The 13,470-nt window shown below is 36.0% G+C and overlaps 1 protein-coding gene across 2 annotated transcripts in view; it reads right to left on the reverse strand.

Annotated features, from left to right (window-relative positions):
* Positions 1–13,470, reverse strand: part of DOK5 (docking protein 5) — a 177,724-nt gene that overhangs the window by 56,047 nt on the left and 108,207 nt on the right. For both annotated transcript variants that reach the window (XM_008058454.2, XM_021712550.1), the window contains exons 3-5: positions 4,827–4,941; positions 4,616–4,735; positions 1,597–1,786 (exon numbers count right to left, since the gene is read on the reverse strand). In XM_008058454.2, coding sequence (XP_008056645.1) covers positions 1,597–1,786; positions 4,616–4,735; positions 4,827–4,941 — 425 coding nt within the window. The remainder of the gene's footprint in view (positions 1–1,596; positions 1,787–4,615; positions 4,736–4,826; positions 4,942–13,470) is intronic.

The raw sequence follows: 13,470 nt of genomic DNA on the forward strand, positions 1-13,470 counted from the left end.
GAAGACATTATCAAATGTCCCGGGAGTAAAATCACCCCTGGTTGAGAACCACTATTGTGGAGATCATGACCATTGTGAGTGATAATGCTAATTATAGTCAAATAGTTTCTTGACACCATTTGCTTTGAGCAATTATTAAATACCACATTGGATATCTTCATTCGTTTTTTAAAACCTCACATCCACTCCTTTTCTGATAGCAACAGCCTCTTTGGGCCTTGAGAGAACCCCCTATTGCATTTACACCCTGTGGCTTTGTGTAAAGTGTAGGTGCACTTTCCTATTCACTATTTCACTACTCACATAGTGAATATGATGATCAGCATATGCTAGGAACATATCTCTATCCTATTGGCAGATGGTGTGGGAAGACTTCTAGAGTGCCTAGAAGTCACCACAAGGGGCCAGAATGAAGCCATCTTAGAAAAAACAGCTCTGTCCAATGAAACCTGGGGTCATCATTTGAACACTGAATCAATCTGAGCCTGAAGTTATCTCTACACCTCAGACTTCAAGGAATATAAACCAATACATTTCCTTTCAGTGTCACTTTGGGTTGATACAGCTACCTACGACATGCCAGACACTATTCTACTTGTGCCTCTAGGTAACCTTCATAGCAACCTTGTGAGATAAGTAATACATTGTCCCCATTTTACAGTTGGCAATGCAGGCTCAGTGAGTTAGGTGGCATAGCTAAGATCACACAGCCAGTATGTGGCAGAACAGACATTTTATTTGATTTCCTCCAACTCCCAGTCCAGCTTATGACACATGCCCCATTGTTGGCTTTGGTGGAGTGAAGTGGGAAAGAATAACACTGTTCTAGTTTTAAGAGAACTCTAAGAGAGGCTGAAGGTGAGGAGAACTTTGCCCAAGGTCTTTGAAAAGAAGATTCCTTGTGTTCTAAAGGATATTGTTAAATTTTTGCAGATGCATATTGGATATGTGAAAACTATTTGCTTAGAGAGACTTAACTCTTGCTCACTTCTTGATGTGAGATAGGGAAAAAAATTATATTAGTTAATATAAAACTGCCTTGTTTCTAACATATCCAAAAATAGCCAAGGAAAAAATTATCTTCACTAATAAAGCAAGGCAGACATGAAACCTTCACGCTTGGGAGAACACGAATGATCTTATTATCCTGAGCATCTTGATGGCGACTATAAAAATTCATCTTTATTTGAGTTTCAGGCAAAATATAAAATAGTAATATTACCTTGCACTTAACACTATCTGTATTCTACAAGTCTAAGTCCTGCTCCAAAAGAACTCATAATAAAACACCAAAGACACAACTCCCTCTAGCTTGTCTACACACATTGCTGCTTTTACCTACAACAGCCTGCAAGGAAGTTATATTATACCTTATCCCTGTAAAGATAAACTTACAAGGAAAGTTAAGAACTTTATCTAAGATCAACAGTTAACAAAAAATAGAGAGTGGAATGTAAAAGGTCTCTCTGACTCCTGAACCAGAATTCTACTTCAGGTTGGATCTCATAGGTAAACCTAGGTCTCATATGATGCAAGCCTGGAGAAAATAAAGAAAAAAATGAAAAAAAAGTAGTTATTAAAAGTCATTAAACTCACCTCCCTGCCTCAAAAGTGAACCACGTGGTATCACGTCCATACCGCCGCAGGGCGCTTAGTGGCCAAGAGATGAGTTTGACTCTGGGATTCTGGACGTCCCAAAGACAGATATACTCATATGTAATCTGCAAGGCACATTCGCCATGTACATCTAAGTTAGGAGATGGCATCAAATACACATTGAATCTCTCTGGGAGAAAAACAAAAGGTTAGTCTAAAATTCCCAGGAATAAAACATCAAAGACATTTTAGGAACATAGAGGCATTTACAAATAATTAAAGCTCACATTCTAGGTTTTGGTTGAACATTCAGAAAGATAAACCTTCCTCATAAATCAACGATCCCAGAAAAATGAATTTTTAAAACGTAGATACTATTAATTAACATAATGATGATACAGTCTGATTGTCAACGTACACTAAACACTATTTACATGAACAAAGACCATTTTTAGAATTTTTAAATTTGCATAATAAAAATGTCTATGCCAATAAAAGACTAAACCAATGAAGCCATGAAAAGCATTTTTTTCTGCCAAGCATACATTAACTACACCCACAATTCTGTGTTCACAAAAGATGCAGGTGCAAAATAATTGTCTCATGTTTAATGATATTAAATTCATATTGATCAACTTATAATTTCTATAACTAAATGAATAAAACCATATCCCAAATTATATTTAAATAAAACTAATACTATGCACTTAATTTGGGGAAATGCCAATGGAGCTATTGGAATTAGTTTTAACAAAGAGCTTTCTTTAAGCCAAATACTGAAAAAAACAGTACTCTTTTTTCATATTTGGATGATTGTTAAAATGTAAGCAAGATGAAATAAACTGCTTGGCTGATTACCACAACCAAATTTTCATCCCCACAGATACAGTCACCACATTTCTGTTACATATTCTAGCAAATTCATTAGGAAGTCCTAGAGCCTTTAAGAGAAATATGAACAAAAATATCACTATAGCAAACATATCCTCACTCATTCATAATTATGGTATTTTGCTTATATCTGACAATGTGGCACTAACAATTTTATATTAATGTTATTCTAGAATGCATTATTTTATAATAAAAGAAAATCATTTGAATTTTCATAGAGTTTAGTTGAATTTAGTAAATAATAATGTCAAGAATGTGTTAACGAAATGCATTCAGGCCTCTACTATCCAATTTTTAAAAACTACTTTAAACTCCTAATAATCAAATACTTGCTCCTTTCTTATAACTATTTTAAAAATATATTCTAATGGTGTAAATTTCCCCCTTGAGAGTTCTGAAACAAATAAGAAAGACTATCTAAATTAAGTAAAAAGTAAGAGAGCTCATTATCCATTTATTTGCTTACAAGTTATTCTATTAATCTGGCCTCACTTAAGAGTATCAACAAGGGAGTGGTGAAGAGAAAAATAAAAAATGGTAAAATAAAATTTTAAGAATAACAACAGCAATAGTGGTGGAAGTTACCATTTTAATTACAATTACTTGAAGTCATACAAATTAGTATTGTAAAGGGCTTTAGGAGACATAGTTGAATTTATAATGAGTCCTGGTAATTCTGCTCCAGAGGTATTCTTATTTCCATTTGACAGAAGAGGAAACTGAAGCACAGAAAACTACCATGGGAAAGGTCACTTCTAGGCACAGTCAATTCTTAAATTCAGTTTGAGTGCTATCAGGATACTTGGTTTTCAAATCTAAATTTATGAAAAATAAGTGCTAACCTGAGCACTGTAGATGAACAAAATGAGCAATCATTAAAACATGTCATGTTTTCTCCTTTATGTGTTGCTCCCAGGTATCCTCTCTGACCAGGGCATCCTGATTTAGTGAACCAGGAAAGAAGGAGACTGGGGATGGGTTGTGTGGCGTGGTACAGGAATTAATCTCTTTGCAGCTTAATTTCCCATTCTACAAAGAGGCTCCTCTGAATTAGTCAGTGCTTCAAGGTCTCAGTCAATAACACCTCTGTGGAGATGGATTATAGTAGCTATGGTGCATTCAAAATAGTCACAGACTGTAAATGTGTCGTGAAGACATAGATCCAATTGGGAGGGAGAATGTTTTTACTAAAAATGAGAGTGTGCACCTATGGAAAGGGTCAGTGCAATTCCATCTCTGCCATGTCCATAATCAAACCAGGTGAGACCCACAGACCCTTTGACTGTGACATGCCCCCATAGATCAAGTCAGCTGGCTAAAGCAGAACTCTGGGATCCAAGCACTAGCACTAGGATCCAGCTATTTGGATACAGAAATAATTCCTCACTTCCAGGTTTGTTTTGTAAACTAATACTGATTTTTGCTGAAGTGTTCATGAATATTTTGGTCATTATTATTTTAAATGATTTATTTCCAGGTTGAGGGTTGAGCTCAGAGCTGGCTCAAGTGCTTAATTACACACACACACAAAAAAATCCCATATTTTTAGGTGGGTATAAACTTGATGAAACATTAATAATGTTTGAATTATATTAAAGCATTGGAAAGTCCTCAATCACACTTTAAGCGAAAAAGGCAAGATAAGACCCCATTATACTTTAAAATCAGTACAATATAAATACAGGCCCAAGGGTATAGACTCGAATTGACACTAGTGAAATACTGGAGATGGAGCAAGGTCTTTAGCTCCTCTAAATTTTACTTTCCTCATCTGTAAGATGGGGTAAGTAATTATACCTACACCCTACAGCAGCTGTGAAAAATTACATAATCTGAAATGGGTAAAACATCTTCCACCAAACTGGCACACAGCAAGTTTCCAAAAATTTCCAACTGATATTATTAATGTCTATAAATTCATACTGTGAATTTTTAAAATTTTTAAGGAAAAAATATACTGAAATGTTAACATGAGTTGTGGGTTAAATAAGAGATTATTATTTTTATTTATTTATTTATATATTTTTGTAACTCAAAAATTTTACATAATAAAGATATCTTATATGTTATTATATGGGGACAAAAACAGTTTTAGAAGGGAGAGAAGAAAATAATTTTCTTTACATACCGCTCTGTTCTCTCTCAACCCCAGTAGCCAATAAGTCAGGCTCTCCAAGGCTAATGTCATTGATCCGTGTCCCTACACACTCCATCTGGAGCACTTTGCACCACTCATCGGCCTCAAGATCTGTGGAGATGTCCAAAAAATTAAACTGTGTGCCCAGCACCCACTCAAAAGCTAAAAGTCAAAGCCTCCCCAACCACAGCTTCAGACAAACCTGATTCACAAGCAAAGGTCTTGGAGGTATCATCATTGAAGTAAATCCCTATGGCGTGTTTCTTGGTGCTCTTTGGCAATCGAGCTACGTTCTTCACATTGTTGAGTTCTGTAACCTGAAATAATGAACAATTGGAAGTTTGATCCCACTCCTTAAATGAAAGTTTCCAGTATACAACACCAAAGCTGAAACACTGAGAGCAGGAAGGCACATCAGAGATGAGCACACTCTGACAGAAAAATGCATATCTATCTGAAAGCTAAGAATTATCTAAGTGAATTTAGTGTCATCCTTAATACATAGCAAGGATGGTTAACACATGATCTTTCCTTATTAAATTTTATGAAGCATGCTAAGTAGCACAGACTTAAAACTTCCTAAGTGTAGAAAACTTGTTTTAGTTTTTCTTCCTTTGATTTAATCCTCCACCAGACCAATAGTTATCATGTCTATTTCCATTACAGTGGACAGCCTTCTTTCTCAGTCAACTGCATAAACCTCCAGATACTCCATTCCTTGAGAGTACCCCTTGTGTGAGTATCATAAATGCATCCACCCAAGGAAGGGAAGGGTGGTCCAGTTCATTACTAGATGATCTCATTCTTGGCCAGTCACAAATGAAGTATCAAGGGTCTCAAAAATGGCCTCCATTCAAGGTTTATACATTCCAACACAGAACATCCATAATTAATTTAATGTTTTGCAATATCTTTCCCACTCTCTCTGGCTTACTCCTAGCTTCTCAATGGATATGGGACCTCTGTTTTAGAATCTGAGAACACTACATAGAAGCATCTTCTTCCTGTTAGGTGGAAAAGCTGTCCACACTAGACATTCTCTCTCTCCCATAATCCTTTGTCCTCTTTAACACTTTTGCAAGCCCCTCCCTTCCTGCAGTGTCTTGGCTCATTGTGTTTCTACTATGGTCATCATTCAGTTTCATCTGGATCCTCTGCTACTTAGAAAGTATGGGATATTTGGGTCCTGCCTAAGAGATGACTTAGGCAGCTTCAGGATAAGTATTTACAAGATAAATTAGCCTTTCACACTGACAAGTTTAACCTCCCCTTCATATATCTCTTTTGTGCTGCTATACAAAAGAATCTGCCTCCCATCAATCTTCGTCGACAATGATGCTGTATCATTTCTCTCATCTATTACTCTAAATTCAATAAATGCCTGGCTCCAGAAATAGGTGGGTAAAGAAATAAATATCCTCCATGCACTCTCTAATTTGATTATTTCATTTCCCTGCTTCCTAACCTCCCTGGTCCTTTTATAGTAAAAATGCAAATTTCTTAGCATGAGATGTCACACTAGTGCTCTTCAAAAGCTACCGAAACCAATCTCACCAGTGACATGGCACTATGCATCTCCAACTACACCGAGTGCCTCTGAGTTCACCAGATGCAACTATTGATGTTGTTGTTTGGTTTACTTTTGTGCCAACACCCCAATCCAAGTCATTATCATCTCACAACTACTTATTGGTCTTTCTACTTCCATTTAAATCCCTGTTAATCCACTCTGCATACAACAGATGACCTTTTTTTTTTTTCAAAACATAAGTTGGATTCCAACATTTCTATGCATAAAACTGAACATTTCAATGATTTCCCATTGCACTTGGGACAGACGTTTAAATCCTTAGAATGAACGTCAAGACCCCTGTGGTCTTTCCCATGCTAGCTCACCAGCATCCTCTATATATTCCATGTCCCAGCCACATTGGACTTTGTTCAGTTCCCAGATTTTCCTGGCACTGAGTTTTCCATACTCTCTCCATATTTCATCCCCACTCAGCCTACAGATCTTAGTTTAAATCTCAGCTACCCACAGAGGCCCTAGTAGACATCTCCCCCATCCAATATCTACTCAGTCTCAAGGCTATGCCATCCATCGATGTCCTCTACCTTTCCTATGGGTTCTTGGTTAGTGCCTGTCTTCCCTCAAGAATGAAAGTTCCATAGGGCAAGCATAGTTTTTTGTTTGTCTGTCATTGTGTTCCCTGAGTCAAGCACAGAACCTGTAACACAGTGGAACCCAATAAATAGATGTGAACTCCTTGAGCAAAAGACCAGTCTCACCCATAAATTTACTTGCATGGTGCTTCTGTAAAGCAAATGCCTCTCTTCTTTATCTTTGCTCCAAGGAAATTTCATTTTTCCCTTGAGGCTTACTTCCTCTTGCCTTGACCTTTGTGCCAATTAATTATTCTCCTCTCTATGTTCCTACATATGCTAAATGAAGCTCTATTTCATTATTTGTTGTTGTACTTAATCTGTTTCTCTCTCCAGTCCCCAGCTAGACTTGAGTCACCCAACAGTGAATGAAAAAAATTGCACTGAAAGACAATGTTTATTAAGTCCCTACCATAAGCCATGTACCGTATTTAGAATTTTATAGGAAATTTCTAATTTGATCTTCATAAGAAACCCTATGAGATAGATGTTATTATCAACATTTTCCAGATGGGAAAACTGAGGCTGAAGAAGGTTAAAGTCAGGCAAGCAAGTTCACAGCTAAAAAACAGTGGAACCAAGATCTAAACAAAGAAAACTGACCCCAAAGCATGTGCTCTTAACTTAACAGAAACACTTATGACTGACTAAAATCTTTCAGCCATAGCACGTTTAACCCCTGAAACTCATCTCCCAATTGAAGGCTTATTTCTTATGAATGTGGTTAGAAGTTAAAGAGGAAGTAGGACACATGTCCGCCAGCTTTATTCTGACCCTCTACTGAAAAATTATATAAGAGTAGTCCATCCCATCCTAAAACACAATGATTTTGAAATATGTCATTTCATTACATATCCATTAAGAACAAAGAGAAAGAGACAGTCACCTGAAATAGTCAGGAAATGTAGGGAAAATTGTATGACTCAGAACACTATTATACATTTTGGAAATTGGTTTAGGAAAAAAGCAACTCAACACCCCTGCTCAGAGGAAGCAAGTGACTGTCACAGACCAAGTAAGGTCATGATGTCACACACCAAAGGACAATCAGGTTTTATTGCAACAGTCTCTGTACCTACACCAGAACTATACCTCAATGTGCATGTACACACATACACACACACACACACACACACACACACATGCACATGCACACACACACACATGCCTTACTTTCAAAAGAGTTGCAATCTACACTCATTCATAATAGAGTCTACCTCAACATACATGCTAAAGTAATAATTATACTAGCTAAACTTTGCACAGGTCTTTACTAGTCACATGAAACTTTTGCCAAGTGCAGTAGCCCATGCCTGTAATCCCAGCATTTTGGGAGGCAGAGGCAAAAGGATTGCCTGAGCCCATGGGCTCGAGACCAGCTGAAGCAACATGGTGAGACCTCATCTTTACAATAAAGAAATAAAATTAGCCAGGCACGGAGGCGTACACCTGTAGTTCCAGCTACTTGGAAGGCTGAGGCAGATGGATCACCCAAGTCCAGCAGGTCAAGGCTATAGTGGCCATGAGTGTACCACTGCAGTCTAGTCTAGTCTGGGTGACAGAGTGAAACTCCAACTCAAAAAAACAAAAACTTTTCTAACATGTATTTAATTGCACCATTATTCCATTTTGCAAATGAGGAAACCAAGGCAAAACATAATACTTCTTTTACAAAGAAATCTGTCTTACAAGAAATACTAAAGGAAGTCTTTCAGGTTGAAAAGACAGGACTCCAGACAGCAACATGAAAGCAAATGAAAGTATAAAACTAGCTGGTAACAGTATTCATATAGACAAATACATACTACTGAAGTATTACAGCACTATATTACATGTAACATTACAGATGTTGCATAAACAACTTTTAATTTTGATATAAAACTGAAAAGAAAGGTAGTGGAAGAGTACAGTTTTGTATATGATTGAAGTTAAGTTATCATCTTAAAATAGATGATCTGAACTATAAAATGTTTTATGTAAGCCCTATGGTAACCACACACAAAAAAATACCTACAGGAGACACACAATAAAGATAAGAAAGAAATCAAAGCATGACACTAAAATAACTCAACAAATCACAAAGAAAGTAGCAAGCAGGAAAAGTAAGGACAAAAGAGCTGCAAGATAGAAAACGATTAACAAAATGGCAAAAGTAAGACCTTCCCTATCAGTAGTTTCTTTAAATGTGAACAGATCAAAATCTACAATCAAAAGATGGATTTTTTTAAAAATGTGCAACTATATGCTATTTACAAGAGACTCACTTTAAATTTAAGGACACATATATGCTAAAAGTGGAAGGATGGAAAAAGACAAACCAAATAAATGGTAATCAGAAGAGAGTAGGGCTAGCCATACTTATGTCAGATAAGACAGACTTTAAATCTAAAACTGTCACAAGAGACAAAGAAGGATACTATATAATAATAAAAGAATTATCTACTAGGAAGGTGTAGCAATTATAAATATATATGTACCCCACATCAGAACAACCAAATATATGAAAAAAACACTGACATAATTAAAGAGAGAAACAGACAGCAACACAATAATACCCACTTTCAATAACGGATAGAACATCTAGACAGATAATTAACCTCAAAACAGAACACTTGAACAACATTAAAGTCCAATTAGACAACAGACTATTACAGAACATTCTAGCCAAATACTTTATTCTGAAGTGCACATAGGATACATCATGTGTTAGGCTTAGCAAATTTAAGAAGACTGAAATTATACCAGGTATCTGATCCATTCACAACTGAATAAAACTAGAAATCAATAACAGAAGGAAAGTTAAAAATTCACAGTATGTAGAACTTAACAACACACTCTTGAACAATCAAAAGGTCAAAGAAAAATCAAAAGGGAAATTAGAAAATATATTGAGGTAATGAAAACATAGACATAGCATACCAAAATTATGGAATGCATCAAAAGTAAGAGGTAAGAGTATAATGGTAAATTTCCACACTAAAAAAAAGAACAGAAACCTCAAATGAACAACCTAAGTTGACATTCCAAAGAACTAAAAAAAAAAAAAAAAGCCCAAAATAAGCAGAAAAAATAGAGAATAGAAAAAAATAAATAAAACCAAGTATTGATTTTTTGAAGATCAGCAAAATCAACAAACACTTAACTAGACTAAAGAAAAAAATAGAAAATTCAAATAAAATCAGAAATTAAAGGAGATATTACAACTGTTGACATGGAAATAAAAAGAATTATGCAACTACCATGAGTAATTATATACCTTTCAAAAATCAACAACTGGATAACCAAGAAGAAAAAGATAAATTTCTAGAAACAAACAACCTACAAAGTCTAAATCACAGCAAGCAGAAACTCTAAAGAGTCCTATAACTAGTAAGGAGATTAAGTCATTAATAAGAAATCTTCCATAAAAGAAAAGCATAAGACCAGATGGCTTCACTGGTGAATTCTGTCAAACATTTAAAGAATTAATGCAAATTATTCTCAAATGCTTTCAAAAATTGAAGAGAAAAGAACACTTCCAAACTCATTTTATGAGGTCAGCATTTTCCTGATATCAAAGACAGACAAAGACACTATAAGAAAGGAAAAACAGCCAGGCTCGGTGGCTCAGCCTGTAATCCCGTGCTTTTGGGAAGCTGAGGTGAGTGGATTGCCTGAGCCCACGGGCTCAAGACCTGCCCGGGCAGTGAGATCTCATCTCTACAATAAATCAAAAAATCAGCCAGGCGTGGTAGCGCATGCCTGTAATTCCAGCTACTTGGAAGGCTGAGGTGGAAGGATTGCCGGAGCCCAGCAGTTCAAGGCTGCAGTGGCCAGGAGCGGCCACTGCACTCCAGTCTGGGTGACAGAGTGAGACTCCAACTCAAAAAAAAAAAAGAAAGGAAAAACACAGGTCAATATCATTGGTAAATATAGATGCAAATTTCCCAATAAAATACTAACAAACTGAACTCAACAGCACATCAAAAGGGTCATACATCATGACCAAGTAGGATTTAACCCTGGGATGCAAGGATGGTTCAATATAATACAAATGGATCAATTGATAAACCACATTAGCAGACTAGAGGGTAAAAAGTACCTCAATAGATGCAGAAAAAGCATTTGACACATTTCAATATACTCTCATGATAAAAATTCTCAACAAACTAGGAATAGAAAAAAACTACCTCACCATAATGAAAGCCATATATCAAAAGTTCAAATCTAACATCATACTCAATAATTAAAAGAAAATAAAACTAAAATTTTACTCTTTTTCTAATACCAGGAACAAAGGGAAGATGCCCACTCTTATCACTTTTGTTAAACATAGTACTGGAATTCCTGACTAGAGCAATTAGACAAGAAAGAGAAATAAAAGGCAGGAATGTCTAAAAAGAAGAAGTAAAATTATCTCTATATGTTGACGGCATGATTTTACAAGTAGAAAACCCTACAGATTCAACATACACAAAAAATGTTAGAACTAATAAATGAATTCAGCAAACTTCGGATACAAAATTGATTCATACAAAAATCAGTTGTGCTTGTATACACAAACAATAAACAATCCAAAAAGTAAATTTTTAAAAAAGATTTCATTTACAACTGCATAAACAAATAAAATGAGATATTTAGGAATAAACTGAATTAAGAGATTGAAATATTTGTACACTGAAAACTCTAAAACACTGCTGAAAGACATTAAAGAAAACACATAAATGAAAAGGCTACTATTTTCATAGACTGGAAGACTTAAAATTGTTAAAATGTGCTCTCTACATTTAATACAATCCTTATCAAAACCTCACGGCTTTTTTTTTTAGAAACAGAATATCAGTGCTGAAATTCATATACAGCCACACCCCCTCAAAACCCTAAATAATCAAAGCAATCTTGACATAAAATAACAAAGTTGGAAGTCTCACACTTCATTACTATATACTATAAAGCAACATTAATCCAAATAATATGGTGCTGGCATATAGACAAACATATAGACCCAAGGAACAGAAAAGAGATCCCAGAAATATACCGATGCTTATACAATCAAAGGATCTTTCAGAAAGGTGTCAAGACTACACAATAGGGGAATGAGATTCTCTTCAACCAATAGTGTTTGAAAAACTGGATATCTGCATGAAAAGTCATGAAATTGTACTCTTATACCGCAAACAAAAATCAACTCAAAATGGATAAAAGGCTTAAATATGGGGCCTGAAACTATAAAACTTCTAGAAGAAAGCATAAGGAAAACGATTTATGACATTGTTCTTGAGATGACTTATTGGCTATAACACCAAAAGCACAGGCCACAAAAGCAAAAGTAAACTAATAGAACTATATCAGACTAAAAAGCTTCTTCCCAGCAAAGAAAACAACTAACAGAGTGAAACAGCAAACTACAGCATGGAAAAAATATTTGAGTAAGCTTGGTAAGGGGCTCTTAACTAAAATATACATGAAATTTATGTAACTCAACAAAATATAATAAAAGCAAATATGCCTATTTAAAAATGGGCAAAGGGGCCAGGCATGGTGGCTCAAGCCTGTCATCCCAGGACTTTGGGAGGCCAAGATGAGAGGATTGCCTGAGTCCAAGGGTTTGAGACCAGCCTGGGCAACTTGAGGAGACCTTGTCTCTACAATAAATAAATAAAAAAAAATTAGCCAGGAAAGGTAGCACATGCCTATAGTTGAGCTACTTGGAAGGCTAAGGCAGAAGGATCACCTGAGCCCAGCAGGTAGAGGCTGCAGTGGTGGTGAGCATGCCACTGCCCTCCAGCCTAGGCAACAAAGTGAGACTCCAACTCGAAAAAAAAAAAGAAGACATGCAATGGCCAAAAGGCAAAAGGTACATGAAAAGGTATTCAGCATCACTCATTCTCAGGGAAAGGCAAATCAAAACCACAGTGAGACATCACCTCATACCTGTTAGGATGGCAATTATTAAAAAACAAAAAATTTAAATCACCTAAAAAAAATGAAAGTGTTGGTAAGGATGTGAAGAAACTGGAACCTCTGTGTACTTTTGGTACAGCCACTATGGGAAACAGTATGGCAGCTCCTCAAAAATTAGAAATATAACTACCATATGACTCAGTCATCTTGTTTGTAGATATTTATCCAAAAGAATTGAAAACAAGATCTTGAAGAGGTGTTTGCACTTTCATATTTCTTGCAGCATCATTCATAACAGCCAAAAGAGGGAAATCCCCTAACTATCCATCAACAGACAAGTGAATTTATAAAATGTGGGTATATACATACAATGGAATATCACTCAGCCTTTAAAAAGGAGGAAATCTTGTCATATGCTACACAGCATGGATTAACCTTGAAGACATTATAGTAAGTGAAATGAGCTAGTCACACAGAAGGACTAAGACAGTGTGGTTTCACTTACGTAAGATTATCTAAGTCAGCTAACTCATAAAAGCAGAAAGTGGAATAGTGGTTTGGGGGAGCCGAGGGGAGAGGGAAAATGGGGAGCTGTGTTCAATGGGTATAGAATTCCAGTTACACAAAATGAAAATCTTCAAGAAATCTGCTGTATAACAACACTTTAATTAACAATACCATACTATGCACTTAAAAGTGTGTTAAGAGGGTGAATCTCATGCTATGTGTGTGGTTTTTTTCTTTTTAACCCCTAACCTCACTTCCCTAAACACACACACACACACACACACACACACACA

This window comes from Carlito syrichta, unplaced genomic scaffold, assembly GCF_000164805.1.
Source record: "Carlito syrichta isolate Samal-C Ts95f unplaced genomic scaffold, Tarsius_syrichta-2.0.1 Scaffold303347, whole genome shotgun sequence".
Classification (NCBI taxonomy): domain Eukaryota; kingdom Metazoa; phylum Chordata; class Mammalia; order Primates; family Tarsiidae; genus Carlito; species Carlito syrichta.